The sequence below is a fragment of the Exserohilum turcica genome, assembly GCF_000359705.1.
Source record: "Exserohilum turcica Et28A unplaced genomic scaffold SETTUscaffold_1, whole genome shotgun sequence".
In the NCBI taxonomy this organism is placed as follows: Eukaryota; Fungi; Ascomycota; class Dothideomycetes; order Pleosporales; family Pleosporaceae; genus Exserohilum; species Exserohilum turcicum.
Genome location: NW_007359914.1, coordinates 918,362 through 933,858, shown reverse-complemented (window position 1 = coordinate 933,858; position 15,497 = coordinate 918,362). Strand labels below are relative to the sequence as shown.

At 52.8% G+C, this 15,497-nt stretch overlaps 7 protein-coding genes across 7 annotated transcripts; 3 read left to right on the top strand and 4 right to left on the bottom strand.

Moving 5' to 3' along the window:
* Nucleotides 1-42: 42 nt before the first annotated feature.
* On the top strand, nt 43-911 carry SETTUDRAFT_85840 (uncharacterized protein; the record flags this gene model as incomplete). The annotated part of the gene is made up of 2 exons (XM_008022237.1): nt 43-190; nt 562-911. The coding sequence occupies 2 exons, from the start codon at nt 43-45 to the stop codon at nt 909-911; spliced, it is 498 nt and encodes a 165-aa protein (XP_008020428.1).
* A 517-nt stretch (nt 912-1,428) lies between these two features.
* SETTUDRAFT_18126 (uncharacterized protein) lies at nt 1,429-2,641 on the bottom strand (the record flags this gene model as incomplete). The annotated part of the gene is made up of 4 exons (XM_008021861.1): nt 1,429-1,941; nt 2,018-2,085; nt 2,248-2,432; nt 2,559-2,641. 4 exons carry the CDS (start codon nt 2,639-2,641, stop codon nt 1,429-1,431), a joined length of 849 nt encoding a protein of 282 aa, XP_008020052.1.
* A 529-nt stretch (nt 2,642-3,170) lies between these two features.
* SETTUDRAFT_40516 (uncharacterized protein) lies at nt 3,171-5,240 on the bottom strand. The gene is made up of 2 exons (XM_008022082.1): nt 3,808-5,240; nt 3,171-3,758 (listed from the first exon to the last, which is right to left on the bottom strand). Exons 1-2 carry the CDS (start codon nt 5,114-5,116, stop codon nt 3,325-3,327), a joined length of 1,743 nt encoding a protein of 580 aa, XP_008020273.1. The 5' UTR covers nt 5,117-5,240; the 3' UTR covers nt 3,171-3,324.
* Nucleotides 5,241-5,823: 583 nt separating this feature from the next.
* SETTUDRAFT_85017 (uncharacterized protein) lies at nt 5,824-7,037 on the bottom strand (the record flags this gene model as incomplete). Its single annotated transcript, XM_008022182.1, has 3 exons — nt 5,824-6,060; nt 6,130-6,820; nt 6,871-7,037. The coding sequence occupies 3 exons, from the start codon at nt 7,035-7,037 to the stop codon at nt 5,824-5,826; spliced, it is 1,095 nt and encodes a 364-aa protein (XP_008020373.1).
* A 1,184-nt stretch (nt 7,038-8,221) lies between these two features.
* On the top strand, nt 8,222-9,179 carry SETTUDRAFT_170348 (uncharacterized protein). The gene is made up of 2 exons (XM_008022457.1): nt 8,222-8,742; nt 8,793-9,179. The coding sequence occupies exons 1-2, from the start codon at nt 8,277-8,279 to the stop codon at nt 9,095-9,097; spliced, it is 771 nt and encodes a 256-aa protein (XP_008020648.1). The 5' UTR covers nt 8,222-8,276; the 3' UTR covers nt 9,098-9,179.
* An 865-nt stretch (nt 9,180-10,044) lies between these two features.
* SETTUDRAFT_18122 (uncharacterized protein) lies at nt 10,045-12,719 on the bottom strand (the record flags this gene model as incomplete). The annotated part of the gene is made up of 13 exons (XM_008021860.1): nt 10,045-10,463; nt 10,556-10,670; nt 10,728-11,069; nt 11,116-11,187; nt 11,241-11,271; nt 11,327-11,458; nt 11,511-11,658; nt 11,748-11,781; nt 11,831-11,875; nt 11,931-12,195; nt 12,258-12,463; nt 12,514-12,608; nt 12,662-12,719. 13 exons carry the CDS (start codon nt 12,717-12,719, stop codon nt 10,045-10,047), a joined length of 1,962 nt encoding a protein of 653 aa, XP_008020051.1.
* A 643-nt stretch (nt 12,720-13,362) lies between these two features.
* SETTUDRAFT_29967 (uncharacterized protein) lies at nt 13,363-14,619 on the top strand (the record flags this gene model as incomplete). Its single annotated transcript, XM_008021985.1, has 1 exon — nt 13,363-14,619. The coding sequence occupies one exon, from the start codon at nt 13,363-13,365 to the stop codon at nt 14,617-14,619; it is 1,257 nt and encodes a 418-aa protein (XP_008020176.1).
* Nucleotides 14,620-15,497: the final 878 nt, after the last annotated feature.

Below are 15,497 nucleotides of genomic sequence, written 5' to 3'. Positions count from 1 at the left end.
TCCTCCACCACCACGACAACAACAGCAGCAACAACACACCACATGCGCTTGATACGACACCTGCTCTCCAGGCTTACCCGCTCGGCTCCCACCCGCCACTACGCGCACGTCCACGACATCCAAATCAAGTGGGACGGCATATCCATCGGAAATCACGGCAACCAGGATCCTGCCACCATGTCCTTGAACGGTACGTGCAACCGCGCCCCCATTGATTGGCAATCCCCCCCCCCACGGGTGGCTTAGGACCAGGACCACAGCCTCACGCCGTAACGCTGTCGTTTGCGGTTCTAGTTGTCCCCGACTTCAGTTGTTACCGGCCTCTTTGTTCATTTGCATGAAACGTTTGTTTTGCCTCAAACCGCGTGATCGCCAGGCACGCGCGTTTCAGAAGCGCAACATGGGAAGCGTTTATGCAGCCTTTTCAACATCATCACACGCCGCATCGAGGGGGGGGGCGTTTCCTCTGGAACAACACTGGCAAATAACGGGCTATTTGCTTGGGTTTGGGGGGGGCTTCAGTCTTTTATGCTAACACATGCACCTTTTTCCTCGTCGCAGTCTTCAAGCAGCCTCTGGCTCTCCACTCGACACAACCGCTCACGGGCTTCACCCGCACCGGCTACTGCGAGGTCCCGCCGTCCGATGCAGGCAACCACGCCGTTGCCGCCATCGTTTCCAACGACTTCCTCGACTTTTCAGCTGCCCGCGGCAACGACCTGCGCCAAGTGGGTCTGACGGATGGCTGCAAGTGGTGTTTGTGCCTGAGTCGGTGGAAAGAGGCGTTTGACGCACGGACTGGGCCCCATGACAAGAAAGTGCCCAAGGTGGTGCTCAAGGCCACAAACGAGAAAGCTCTAAGGGGCGTGAGTCTGAATGACTTGAAGCAATTCGCCGTCGACAAGGAGTAGCTGATGGTGGTGGTGGTGTCATGGCTATGCACGAGGGAGGACGAGGTGTGAGAACTAGCAAACTAGGAGACAGACTAACCTTTTTGTAAAACATACCATTTCGTATTTTTATCCTAGAAGCAATTCAGAAAGCGCCGGAAAAAAAATAACAAGATGGAACTACTTGGTGTTTACCTCGGGATCGAAAAAAAAAGAAGAAGAAGAAGAAGAAGAGAAAAAAAGACATTGGATTCTATTCTATCCCAACCACCAATAATAACCATTAACAAGAATTTCCTCACACTTTGCCTTATTACCTATTCCCATATTATGCCTCCGCCTTGTATACCTTTTCCCTTCCACATCCTCCTATTACACTTTGCATCTTCCTCGCTGCCTACCAACCATGTACCTACCTACCAGCCACCTAACAAACCTCACCGCCCCACCTGCCGACGCCCCCTTCCCCAATCCCTATGCCCAGCAAATCATCTATACCCATGAGCACGCCATCAAGCCCACACCCCTTGCCCTGATCCTAGCAGAACTTTGCTCGCTCCTCCAGCTCCAGCGCCTGCATGTCGCGCTCCACCAAGCCCACCATGTCCTCGGGCATATCATCATCCTCGGCATCAGCCTGCTTGAGCCACAGGCGCGTGAGATTCCACCACGCCGTGTCGTGCAGCGAGGTCGCGTTCCAGAGTAACTGGTTTTCAGCCGCGAGCAGCGGGAGCAGTGCTGTGGTGGTGGTGGTGGTGGTGGTAGTGTTTGCAGTCTGAGGCTCAGCCTGAGGCTGAGATTGATGCCGCACTGTAGCGCCAGCCAGTGCGGCCATACTACCCGTACTAGCCCCAACCTCACTGCTACTGCTACTACTGCTGGTACTGCGCTTGGCGTCGCCCAGAGCAAGCAGAATCATGTGATCCATTTCCTTTGCGCGCTCGCGGTACTCGCGCGCCAGATTGCGGCATTTGCGCTTCGAGTGCTTGTCGATGTAGCATTGCGCCGAGAGGTCGAATTTGAATTGCCGTTGGATGAGTTTGATGATTTTCTGGGTGGGGGAAAAAAGGGTGGATATGTTAGTATTGGGATTAGTAATTTGGGGATTTGAGGTGGGATGAAGATACCTTGTTCAGTCTTCCCTGAGCGTGGAAATTGCGCAGCGAGAATTCGCGTCGGGCACAGGATACGAATACTGTGGTTTTTGGGTTTTTTTTATTAGCATACCTCATTCCTTCTTCTTTTTTTTTTCTCTTCATACCTCCCCAATCCCCATCCCCATCCCAAATCCAGATCCAACACCAATCCCCTCACAACACAAAAAACAGCAAATAAACCACAACGGGGGAAAACCTACACTCCTCGCCATACTTCCAATCCACCGCCGGTCGCATAAACGGCGCGCATCCCAGCGTCTCCCAGATGAAATCGCGCGTGCCCCCGGGGCCCTCGCGCTTCTCCCACATTTTCCAGAACTTCTTGAGCGGCTTGTAGAAGGAGAGGCACGTCAGTGCTTTTTCCTGCGTGCTGCCGCGGAGCGGGCTAGATTGTGTTAGTGGGATGAAGAAACTTTTGTAAGAGGATGTATGTAGATGCTGTGCTGGGAAAGAAGATAAGGGGGCGGGGAAAGAGGAGGAAGCAAAGGGAAATGAAGAAGGAGATACATACACGCCCCGAACCTCACGCGTAGCCGACACACCGCTCAGCGCCGCAAACAGCGTGCTGAGCAACAGCAATCCGTGAAACCGCATTTTTGCCACCAAGTTCCTCGTTTTTTTTTCGTTCCGTGTATGTGCAAAGCTGAAGCTGAAATCCGAGTCTGTAACTGTATGCTGCAAAGTCGTTGAGTAAAAGGGAGAAAAGAAAGACAGAAGAGTGCTAAATATACTTCCCCTCCCCCCCCCCTCATTCTCAGTGCGTTTGTTGCACAGCCCACGACTGCGACCCATGGTTCGCACATGAGCATGGGGGGATAGCTGCAGATGTGCGAATTCAAATCGTGGTATCCTGGTTGGATATAGACTGGACTGCGTGGCGTCATGAGCCATGGGTATGGTGGGCTGGGTAAAGGGTATCCAACTGTTCGCTTTCTTATACATATATATATAGCTTTCTATACGTCCATGCACAGGGCAGTTGGTATTGGGGGTTCCCCACACATGCGGCACCAGGCGTGGGAATTGCAAATGGATTGTTGTTATCTGGCTGGGTATGTTTTTTTTTCTTGGTACATGCTAAGGTATGGTTGAGCAAGCAATGAAAAGCGTGAATATCAGCATAGCGAGAAACAATAGTAACATGATTAACGCCTTCGCTATGTCCTTATCAAACCATGGTGTGGAGCCACTGGATAGAATATCTAAACAACAACCGCGTAATCTTTCTGTAATGCTAATGGCAGTCTGCCTGACGTAATTTCGTCGTGTGTAAACCACTAACCAATAAGCAAACCCTTGACTCCACTCCCAATCCAGACCAAACCCCTGGCCGCCAGTAAGCCGGGTCCAGCATAAGCCGGTGGACTCATTCCCTTGAATGCAGCACCCGCCGTCATGATCCCTGCTCCGCCTGCCGCAGGAACGTTGGCCTTGCCTTTTTGTAGTATTGCAAATCGAAGTAGCACCTCCAGACATGTTATGCAGATACTCAGGACAATGAGCACAATGACAATCCAGGTAATCTTGGTCATCTTCTTGTCGTTGATCGAGTCTGACAAGATTTCGCCGAGATCCAGGAAGACTTGACAGCGCTCATTGAGGACTTGGATGCGTGGCTTGATCTCGAGATACTCGCGCACGGCCGTGTAGAGTGGGTGGAGAGTGGGCTCGGCATCCCAAAAGAAACTGGGTGTATCAAGCATATTGGAGGCTGTTACATGGTTAGTAAAGCTATACAAAACATGGATGCATATACATACAAAGATTCACCTCAACGCGGCTAGTAAACAGTTGTCCAATCATCTTGACAACGTCTGTCCTCCTCATGCCCAGCTTGCCCGTCAAGGCCAGACGTTTCGGTACGTATTGTGCAGCGAGCATGGTTCTGTTCATGCCCTCCTCGAACAAACTTAGTTTCGTGCTTTGTGCGATTGCATGGCTCATAGCCAGCTTAATCATGTGGTCTCCACTCTTCAAGGTGATCATATCGTTGTACACACGCGGTCGTGGGATTTCCGGGTTGTACTCGAAATGAAACTCTTCCGTCTCAAAGTCGGACTCCAACAAGGGGCGCGTTGCCAGCGACACACCAGTCGCGGTGGAAGAAAAAGTAAGGTCGGCAAGGATGTCCTTCTCCTGCCTCTCGGTAAAGTTCCAAAAGACCACCACGCCGTACGAGAAGACGAACATCTCGCCAAATGTCAGCGCATTGGGCGCAACCCTCGAGTTCTCAGCCGAATCTCGGCGGTCGTGTATGCCATCATAGGGCCGGTCCAACTCGTGTTCGTCGCGCACAAAGTAAGTCTCCTCATCCCCAAAGTACCCTTCATGGTGGTCGCGCTGCTCGTTGCGCTCGATTTCCTCGTCAAGGACTGTTTTTCCACCAGGGCTCTTCAGCGCCGGACTACTGCGGACTCGGTAGCCATCGCTTCCTGGCAGCAGGGGAAGGTGATACACCGTATACAGACAGTCATCGTACAGCTTTGTGCGCGCATGGTGTTGGTCCTTGACAAACTGTGCGGTGCCCTTCATCTTGTATGCCTGCGCGGTGCAATAGGCCGTGACGCGTGAGAGCTTGTCCGTCCTCCTGGCCTTGGGCAGCCGCTCCGCATAACTCTTGTCGTTGGGACCGCCCTTTGCCGTCCGCCTCGCGAGATCCTCGTCTGTAGGCGGGCCTTCGCACTCGTCGTCGTTGAATTCAATCTTCTCATCTTCGTCCCGGCGTTCCGTCTCGGGCAGGAGGACAAGCTTTTCGCTGAGCTTACTCGATCGCGTCGGCATATGCTGGGGTATCAGGCGACCAGACAGTCTGGGATCGAGCGGGTGTCGCCCGCTAGGGGTGCGCGTATGCATGACGGGTCGATTGCCAGGCGGGCCGCGTCGCTGCTGGCTGGGAATGTCGGAAGCGTACTGCAGAATGTTGTCGACCGAGATGAGTCGCGCGCTGGTGCCCTGCCTCTGCACGGCGCCTGGTCGTTGTGGTGGTCGGGGTGCTCTGGAGGCGCTGTCACGAGCATCCGTCATGAGCACCGTCGGCCCTCTCTTGCTCTTAGCTGTCGGTCCGCTCATTTTGCTGGTCGTTGCTATCCACTTCACTAGTGGCAGTAGTTCGCCGAGTGCTTGGTACGTCGCTGACGCCGGTGTCCCAACGTATGCGGAGGTCTAGAATGTCGACAAGAATAGGGACAAGGTTGTTGGCTGGGATCCCGATGGAGACGTGTGAATTGCGACTACTGCGGTGCGCGTTCTGCCGATACCGCGTGTATAGCTGGCATTCGAAGCTGTCAAGCCCGGCCCGGGCTCACGTCATTGCGCCTTGGCATGCATGCGCCCTAACTCCACATGCTAACGGCTCGCCAAATGCTAATCAGGGGTGCATACATCCTAGAGGAACATCACGTCATGTAGATTGAGACAGGATAGTGGCTGGTAGGATCCGTGTTGCAAAACTCATGGGGCTTGTTAATTGAATGTCTCAAACTAACTCCCAAACACCATGCTCTGTGCAGAGAAAGGCTGGTAATAACCAGAAGAGGCTCCAAGGAAGCCTCGAACCAAGAAAACAAAGGGAAGTTCCTGCTGTAGGTCGTGTATCGACGGAGCGAGGGGGGTATCTTATCCATCGCCCGCCTGAATTCCGTCTTCACGGTCTCCCCCCTCCAAACTGTTTCCAATTCTGCATCTATTCTGTGCAGATGAAAACGCCAAAGAATAAAAGCAAAGAAAAAAAACATTACACATTCGAAGGTAAAAACTGACGACTTGGTCATCGTACTTCATAAGCGCTTGCCTGGAACAAAGATGAAGAGACAGCAGAGAGCGATAGTAACGACCAAGAACATGACCAGAACAGTGATCGAGCGTCTCGTAAGCGTCTTCTTCACAAACGGCTCCCTGATCTTGTTGAAGTCAAAGAAAGTGTACTCGCTGAACCCGGCAATTGCAATGATGGGGTCGAGCATGTACTGGTGTGTGAAGATGAGGTAAATAGCAATGGTGAATGGAAGGATGATCTGCAAGCATTGTCAGCCGGCGAACATTGCAAATTGGAAGCATAGAAAAACAAAGAAAAAATCTCGTACCCAGCACCGTGTTGACCGCGACTTGTCCAAGAAGATGAGGATAAAGGAAGTCCACATGGCTGCGAAGAAGCTGATCAATCCCACAATAAGTCGCACCATCATGCTCTGCGGCACAAGATTGCCGAGTCCTTTGTTCTGCAGGAAACCGGGGTATGCGTCGCGCTCCATTGCTTGGAAGACATAGTCTTTGGCATGGTCAAAAAGTTCCGGGTCCGCACGCTGGTCTGGTCCCTCAATGGCTTCCTGAACATCGGCAAGGATGCTTTGGGGAATGATAATCTCTCTTTCGGATCCGGGGAGCAGATATGTATACAGAATCTTTTCGGCAGACGCACGCAGGTCCTCTCTCCGTGGCTGTGTGTTGTCGGCAGATGAGTTAAGGCCGGGCGAGGTCGAACCACCGGGTGTTGTCTCTGAGGCATATGGGCTGGGCCGTGTAAGGTCGCGACTCTGGTTGCTGCTCTGGCTGTTTTGCGGCGAATGGTTGCGACTTCCTCCTTCTGAGCGAATGAAAGCGGACAGGCGTTGGTCGGACATGTCCTTCTCGTTGGAGGGGCCTTCTCCGGCATTGTCCGGTGAAAAGGAAGAATGCCTGCTGCGCTTCTCCATGTCGGGCGTTTCCTCAATCATGCTCCGGTGCAATCTGCGCACATACAGGCGGCATAGCTGAAGGTGTTGCGAGACGTCGAGCCTGATGGCTTGTTAGCTTCTGACAGCCGTCTGGGCATGCAAGCGCCTCACCAGAAGTCGAGGTAGTCGACGGACCGCTGCTGGTCTCGCATGTAGATGTAAAAGGAGAAGAGGTCGAGGGGCGCGACCGTCTTGCGGCTCAGCACCTCAAACAGCGTCGGGAAGCGATTGCGGATGGGGCCGGAGTCCATGTTGACGTCGTCATGGGGGTGCGACATGACTGGTGATGGTCGTGAGGGGCGGTGGTAGCGAGAGGCGCGCGACAAAGTGTCGCTGAGGAGCGAAGAATGGGTGCTATCGATAGACGCAGGGTCTGGCGAAAGGGCGCGAAGCCCGCAATGGGGTGGCTTTGTTTTTTTCTGGCCGACTAGCACTGCGCTGCGCTGCGCTTTATGCACAAACGATCCGAGATGAGCGCTGACAGCTGACAGCTGACGGGGAGACGATGTGGCTGTGGCGATGGCGATGGCGATGGCGTTGAGCTTGGAGCAGGGCGATGGAAGCTGGACAGCGGCGGGGTCGTCGCCTTTGTCGGGAGCAGCAGCTGGTGGATTGCGCGTGTCAACACGTCGTCAAATCTCGCGTGAAGGACGGGAGATTAGGAGTGAGGTTGGGGCCACTAAGCCTTGGCGTAACGGTTGGTGGAGCGGGCGGCAGTGGCTTATACGAGTGCGAGTGCGCGCCGATTCGCGCACTGGGTTACGATGATGGGAATTCGCACCGCCTGAGGAGTCGAGTTGGGCCGAGCCGAGTCGCCTCCAGTGTGCTGCTGTGCTGTGCCTGAGTCGTTCAGCTCACGTCGTCCAGGCGGTGCTCGTGCCCATGATGTGCAATGCGCAGAGCAGCCTGAAACACGATGCCAATGCCAATGCGGCGGTCCATACGGGAGGCCCACAGCTGCAGCGGCCACCCTCGTCCACGTGACTGACCGCCCCTGCCGTTCGTGCGCGGACCTCGGTGGGCTCACCGATGCCAGTGACAATGACAATGACAACGCTTGTCAGGAGTCGGACGGGCACAGGCACTCCACCAGCTGGGGCCAGCAGCCACGATGCCGTGACGGCTGGGTGTTTCTTTTGTCGCCTGTTATTAATAGGCTGGCCAACGAGGACATGCTGCATGCGCCAGTTGAGGCATGCACTGCGCGGGAGCCTCCCGTTCTCGACACCTGCTGTCAGCCAAACCTCAGGCATCACCGTATTGAGGCCATCCTTGGAAGAAGTGCGCATAGCATACCGTACATGGCAATGGCTTGTTCGACGCCACTAGTGGCTGGTCGAGCTGAGCCAGGCAGCAGTTATTGCTTGTCTTCACACAGCCCGGCCGCCATCTATACAAGCTGGAGAGCCCTGTTCGTTACCATGATCTGCTTTTGCTTGAGCTCCAATCAGCCGTTTTCCCGAGCAATCTTGTCCCGGGCAAGCTTTGCTTCAAACAGCCAGAGACAAGGAGCAACCATGGCCACGACCGCCTCCACACTGCCCCAGGGCTTCCTTGAGGGCCCCGCACCCAACCTCACAAAGACCAAGATCGACTTTGCCAAAGGCGGTATACCAGAGTGCGAGAAATCCTGGGCCGTCGTGCTGGACGGCGTGCTGACCGAGGAAGAGTGCGAGACACTAGTCAGAGCAGCTGAAGCAACGACCGACGGCAAATGGGAGAGAGCCATGGTCAATGTCGGCGGCGGGCTTCAGGCCATGTATGAAGACACCAGGAAATGCGGGCGCATAATCTGGGACAACAAGGACATCATGGCCAAAATATGGGCGAGAGTCGAGTCGTCGGTGCCGGAGATCCATACTCTACAGAACTGGGCAGAAGTCACGGGAAATGGTCCTGTCAAGCGGGGTGAGACTTGGGTAGTGACCAGGCTGAACGAGCGGGGCCGATATCTCAAGTACACCGGCGGCGAGTACTTCAAGCGTGGGTTCTGGCTCGAGTGGTTCTTATAGCACACGCACTAACCAACGCAGCCCACTGTGACGGCGCATACGAGACACCTGATCGCACCGAGCGCTCATACTTCACGCTGCACCTATATCTCAGCGATGCTTTTGGCAAGGATGGCACGAAGCAGCTGGAAGGCGGCGCCACAACCTTCTTCAATGGAAGCATGACCCGGCGCATAGACGTCACACCAAAGATTGGCCGTGTCCTGCTTTTCCAGCATTGTCTTTTGATCCATAGCGGCGGCGACGTGGTAAGCGGGACAAAGTACACGCTACGAACAGACATTATGTATGCGTTGAAAGAAAATGTGGAAAAGCTGCAAAAGTAGACGACGCTACCAGCATGGCGCGGGCGTTGTTTGATACTAAAACCGTCGTTTCATTTTTTTTCGTTAGCAGTATCCTCGAACCTCGAACGCACAAAAGGAGCACACTTACGTGGGGAAAAGAAAAGTGAACGGCCTGCCTCGCCAGAGTAATCAGAATCGAATGATACCGTGCCCTCTTTCACCCCCAAAAGGGCTACTCGAGGCCAAGTACGCTGCGTATTGTACTACAGTGTCGCCCCTCTCCCAAAAGAAGGGAGAGAGACACACAATCTTCGCACCGACTCCCATAGGGACTCCAGTTCAGCGGCGCCCGAAGACACACGCTTTTCCGGGCCCTGAGCTTTCTGATGCCGAATGCAGACGTGAGTCACGCCAGGCTCTTACGAGCAGTACAGCCCCTCGCTCCGAAAAGCGACGAGCCTGAGTGGAAAAGTGAAGATTACTCCGAATTTCTCATTTGCAGCGTAGAGACAACTCTCTGCGCCTTGGGAAAGGGAAGAGAGCGTCTGGGTGTTTGCAAAGAAACGCAGCTTTGGCGAGGCGGGGCCGTTGAAGAGGTAAGAGGAGGGAATTTTGGCCGGGTTTTTGTAGCTGCCTTGCACTGCGCGCTAGGGTCGGCTAAACCCCCGCCGGCGACGCCAGTGCACGTGACGTGTCTCCGCTTCTGCGCTGGCGCGTCGTGATCGTGATGCGCTTTCACTGTGTCCAGCGTTTGTTTTGAAACCGAAATTACTGTTTTATCGCGTTTGCGAGCTCATCGGGATAACGAAACCCATAATGAGGCTCCCAGATATGCATGAAGAATTTTGATTATGAGCTACCGCTCGTATGTCTAGCCTTTCGCACCGCAGCGTACTAACTGCTATTACCAGTGTCTAGCCACTCCTCTTACTTACCATGCATTTGAAAACAGGCCAAAAAACCATCGAGACGAAACCAAGTCTGCTTCACCACACCGTCGACCCATTCTGCGATACAACCTGCGATCGAATTCCACTCTTGTCCTCCACCCACCTCCCATTCGTCCCATGGAAATCCGTGTTCAAATTCATCTTACTGCGTCGCTGTTGACCGGTCCCAACAGCCGGTAAGCCACTCATCGGCAGGTCTGGCGCAACAGCCACAAGACTTGGATCTGGCGGCGCACTCTCCTGCCATTCAACTTTTATCGGCTTGTCTTTCGAAAGCTTCACTCCGTCGTGCCACAGCTCAAAGGAAATATCCGCAGGTCCCATATTCACCTTGACGACATAGTTGATGCGGTGGTACTTTGGGCCTCTGTTCCACCAGTGGCGGTTCTTGAGCTTGAAGACGGAGAGCGGGACAGAGGTGAAGTCGGACTCGATTTTGCAGATGGAGCGGCAGTCTATGGGGGCTCAGCATATTACCAGGCGGTTCATGGGCGTGCAGACTTGCCGTTATTCTTTACCAGCGGAAGCCGAGACTTTTCGACGTCACTGCTAATGACTTCCGTAGGGAATATGCGCGTTGGATTGGGGTTTTGCGGCGATGCTGGCGGACACTTGCGCTGGAAACATTTCACAATCGGTGCGTCGTTGGATACAGGCTCGCTCTACCTCGATCAGCTCATTGTGTGTGAGTATGAGCGAACTGCACTCGCCTGCTTAACAAACCAGTCGATGTAGTTCGTCACATACGTCTTCTTGTCGAAGGGATCCACTTCCGTTCTTAGACCAAAGTGCGAGGGATTGGCTGGGCTGTATAGCACCTTGCACGTCGTGCCGTACGAAGCGCGGCAACATCGCCAACCAAGCACCGAACGACCTGTTTTCAGCTTTTGGACGCGATCCGCCACGTTTCCCTTGCAGACTACCATTTGTGGATCGGGTGCTATGCGTATCTGCATGCTCTCCGCATTCGGGTGCAAATGATTTCCAAACGCGTATCGGCTCCGCAGACATTTTTCAATATACGCCGAGTGTCCAAGGCCGCCGGAGAGAACTAAATGAGCCTGCCAGCTGTTACGATGGATAACAAGACAGGTGTGGTGAACGCACAACTTGTTCGCCCGGAAACTTTTCCCGCACTCGCGTGAGCTGCTTGTCCATCATGTCGAAGAGCTTAACGACCTGCCGTCCATTAGCTACGGTACCACTCATTTTAAGACTTCTTGAAACTGTACTTGAGTATCGAAGAAGACCTTCAAGTCATCCCTGCGGCTCCGTCAGTACGCCCTCTTCCTGCTTTGGCTGTACTGCTGAAACCAACCGTCGGAAGTGCATATCTCCACCCTCAATGTCATGTTCTTGGTTGACATAGCTGCGATCAAGCTTCGGAATGCGCACTGCGAATGTCTCTGTATCGGCCAGCGACTCCTCGGACCCGTAGTCACATTTTGCGCTGGCGGAAATCAGCGGCGCTCTCCATAATCCCAGCATACACCCCTCCATACTTTTGGTATTCCTTTGAAATTCGCATCTCAAATGCGGCCTGATTGATATCTGCCAGCCCCATTGGTTCCAAATCGTCGCAAATCTGCAGTCTTCGTAGGACCTCATTCTCAAAGAGACTGTCGAGCTGAGCAGCCCCAATGGTTGCACCTGTGCCATGTCAGTGGCCTTGCGCAAGCCAGTTTGGTTTCGGTACATGCCAAAAACCACATCAATCTGCTCGAGATTAAGAACGCCACCTGCGCTATCCTTGATGCGAAATACCGACAAGTCCTGTGAAGAATTAGATGTACATCCGCGAACGAGCATTGACATTTCCTACCGTCGTCCCGCCCCCGACGTCGCATACAAAAAGAATTTCGTTATTCTAGAGATATGGTTAGATGCTGTACAGGGCGGAAAATACGCACGAAAGCATTTACCTTGAAGATCCCAGGCATGCTTCGCGCTGTATGCACTGCCGCCGCCTCCGCCTCCGTCAAGCCAATAGTCGCAGTGTGCTTCGGACACGAGCCAAATCCAGCAGCTAAGATAATATTCCTGAACCTCTCCACGGTAGGTACAGGTTTCCACGTCGTTGGTACCGAGAAGATGAACTCAATAGTTGCATCTTCCCACCGACTTGCGAGCTCACCCCTTAATCGCGCTTCGATGGTGCGGTAGAGCAATTGGAAATAATCAGTGTACCTTCAGATGGCTGGTTAGCTGGTATGAAAAATAACAAACACTTTGCGGGTGAGCCGACAAACCACTTCTGCACATCCTTCATCGTAGGTAGCCTTGCCGGATCTTCAGCTTTCGATTGCATCTTTTCTAGAAGATGCTCGTCCAGCATGATCTTGAACCACTCCCTGATCTCATGTTCGGAATTGTTTCCTTCTTGCGCAGTCTCAGCGAGGAAGCCCCACGACGATGGCGTTTGCGAGTTTGGCGGGTAGATGAGCAGTGTCGGTACCTGTTGTGGTTCAGTCGGTCGTCTTGCACAGTGATGTTAGAATGTCAGACCTTGTTCTCATTTGCTTGCATTCTTCCAGGCCATTTCTGAATGTGCCGTACGTTTTCAGATCCGGTTGCGACATTGCAGTATGCGACACCAGTACCTCCAAGTTGCGTTAGTTTGGATTAAACACTGCGAATTTTGATAGAAACTCACAGGTCATTCCAAAGTCAATCCCAATCACGAGATCTGGGCGAGGCGCAGAGGCGTCCATATTGAAAGCGAATGTAATCGTGCCGAAGCACCGATTTCCAGGTTTCTGCAAATTGAGCTTCTCACCTAGGGAAATAACATGGAAGACTAAACAAGCTACAAAAATTATTAATGTGATCGGCAATGGTAACAATTGCAGGATTGAGGGAAAAAAAAAGAAGTGACAATTTCGAAATGTAGCTACCCGTGGGGCTGAAACTAGGGGCTGTATCCTCAGCCTTGGCCACAAAACGTACCGCAGTCGTGAAGGGACTAGACTGATAAGTAACGGGGCTGAATTGAATGCACTAATCCACAATCGATAGGATTTGGAAGATTTCCATTGGCGAATTCGATCAGGCTCAAGCCTTGTCATGCCATGATCACGGGTTAGGGATTGTTATTCGATAGTGCACATGCGGACGCCGCCACATGGCGCCTCATTTCGTCAAAGACTGCCGTTTCCGTAGAACAGCTACATAGTCAAAGGCTTAGACATGAATCAAAGTCCGGTGCCTCGGAAAGGCATAGCCTGCGTTGAAGCGTAGTCATTGGTGTGCGCGGGCAGAGCTGGAAGATCATTGCACTAGCATGTGGCATACTCTTTTCCGAAGTTGCTCTTTTCGCTTTCTACATCGTCGAGCCATACACAACGACAAAGCAATATGGCCTCGATACCAAACCCGATTAATGTACCTCAGACACCACCGCAACGCTCGTCGCTGAATCTGACAAGACTGCAGACTCCCCCTCCTGCACAAAAGCAGTGCACTACCACAACTTGGGTAAAAGACGAAACTACACCAAGAACCGTCACTATTCCCTGTCCAACAACTCCAGCACAAGCGTCAACAGTTCCAGCACAAACAACAGAAATTCCAGCACAGGCTTCATCCACGTTAAACACAAGCGCCGTTCCGAAACGAACAGCCAATGGACTGAATGGAGGTGCAGTCGCAGGGGTAGCCATCGGAATGTTTTTCGCTGGACTACTTATCGCAGGAGCCGTTTTCTTCCTTCTACTTCGTCGACAGAAAAGAAGGCAACACGGCAATGCCGCCAGTCACTCCAGAGCCCTCGTGCGAAGCAAAAGCGCAAAATCATCACCACATAAAGGGCCAGCGGTTCTGACAAGCGCCATTTTCACCAACATTGACGATATGATACCTCAGCCTGTATCTGACGATACAATAACTGATATGGCCTTGAAGATTCGCGACAACATCAAGAATCACGCTCGGAGCTACTACCATGCGTTGGCAGTTCCTACTGCCCGTATTAACGAAGATGGCTTAAGCGAGCTGTCAGTGGCAACGGGCGTGAGCACTGCTGTACTTGCGGATAGACTGTCGGATCCCTCAACGCGACCTGATACGCTTCGTCTTGTTATTGCATGGGTCTTGTTGTCGCGATGTACAGGAGGGCGCAAGACCAGCTTGCTCCCTGAAAAACTAGCAATGCTTGAAGCATCGATACCAGGAAAGGATGGCACCAAACCCAGTAAGTACCTTCATACCTCTGTGTCTAGGAAGATACTGACTTGGAGTTCAGCCCAGTCAGCCATGCATAGCAAGTGGAAGGCCATGACGGGAGCTCTGTTGAAGGAGCACATGGGCCAAGGAGATCAAGTCCCTGGACTCAAAGACGCGTTTGATAGCGCCTCCGCAGAGCTGGATTCCATTGTTGAACCCTTTCTCAAAGGCGACTCGGATGCCCAACGTTGCAAGAACCTGCATATGATTCTTACACGATCAGCGCAATTTGCCTTCTTGTTGTTTTCGCAGCCCGGCGTGTTCAACTTTGATTTTGGGGTTTCGGGCGGGACTTTGGTGGCGTTCCCCGCTCTTGTGCAATCCATCGGGGACGAAGGGCAGTCGCTAACGCCCGTTCGCGTATTGTTGGGCAAGGAGCTGGCGGCATGATGCTGCGGACAATGGGGGCCAAACGACTTGGATCGCGCCCCTCTGCCTCTACGACGTGTAATAAAGTTTCTTTCAAGCGATCAAGGCTTGTGAAGGCTTGTTTGAAGCGTTGCTGTTGGTGAAAAGTGATGAGGCTGAAGAGCTGAGGTTGATGTCCACCTCCACGCTTTACCTTTAAGGGTTAGCGCGAGTACCACAGACGAGAAGGGAATGCCGTCTCCCATGCCCTCCCATGCTCAAGCGGTAATCAAACGGTGATGGAAATAAATAATTCATTCATGATTGGCGTGATGCCAGAGTCGTATTAACAACGGGCTCGAAATCGGGTGGGTGCATGTGACCACATGCAGCTCAATACGCCTAACAACCAGAGATGTCAACAATCAAGCTGAGTCAAGCTCATCAATCAAGCTGGATTGACTCAACGGTCAAGCTGAGTCAAGCCAAGCTCATCAAGCTGTATCAAGCTGTATCAAGCTCGTCAAGCTCATCAAGCTGAGCTTGATAGAGCTTGATGAGCTTGATACGCCCGTGCGTAAAAAAAAAAGAATAACTATGAACTCCTTTACGTAGGCTACTAATCTATAGTAACGTTAACTCTTACCTCTATCTCTAATACTATACGTGTCAATTTATTATATATATCTTCTTATCTTACCAATTTCTTGATTGCAAGCATGCCACCAAAAAGACGCGTCCAAGCTATTGTTGCTACCCCACCGAAGCGGTCTCGGGGCGTGCCCCGCGGTACTCTAAGCCAGCCTATATCTATCGAAAGCCCGCCATCATCCTCTCGCTTATCACCTCGTCAAGCTCTAGTTGAAGCGTCCCAGGTATCGAGCTTCGAAGCGCGGCTGCGCGAAACGCAGGCTCGAGAA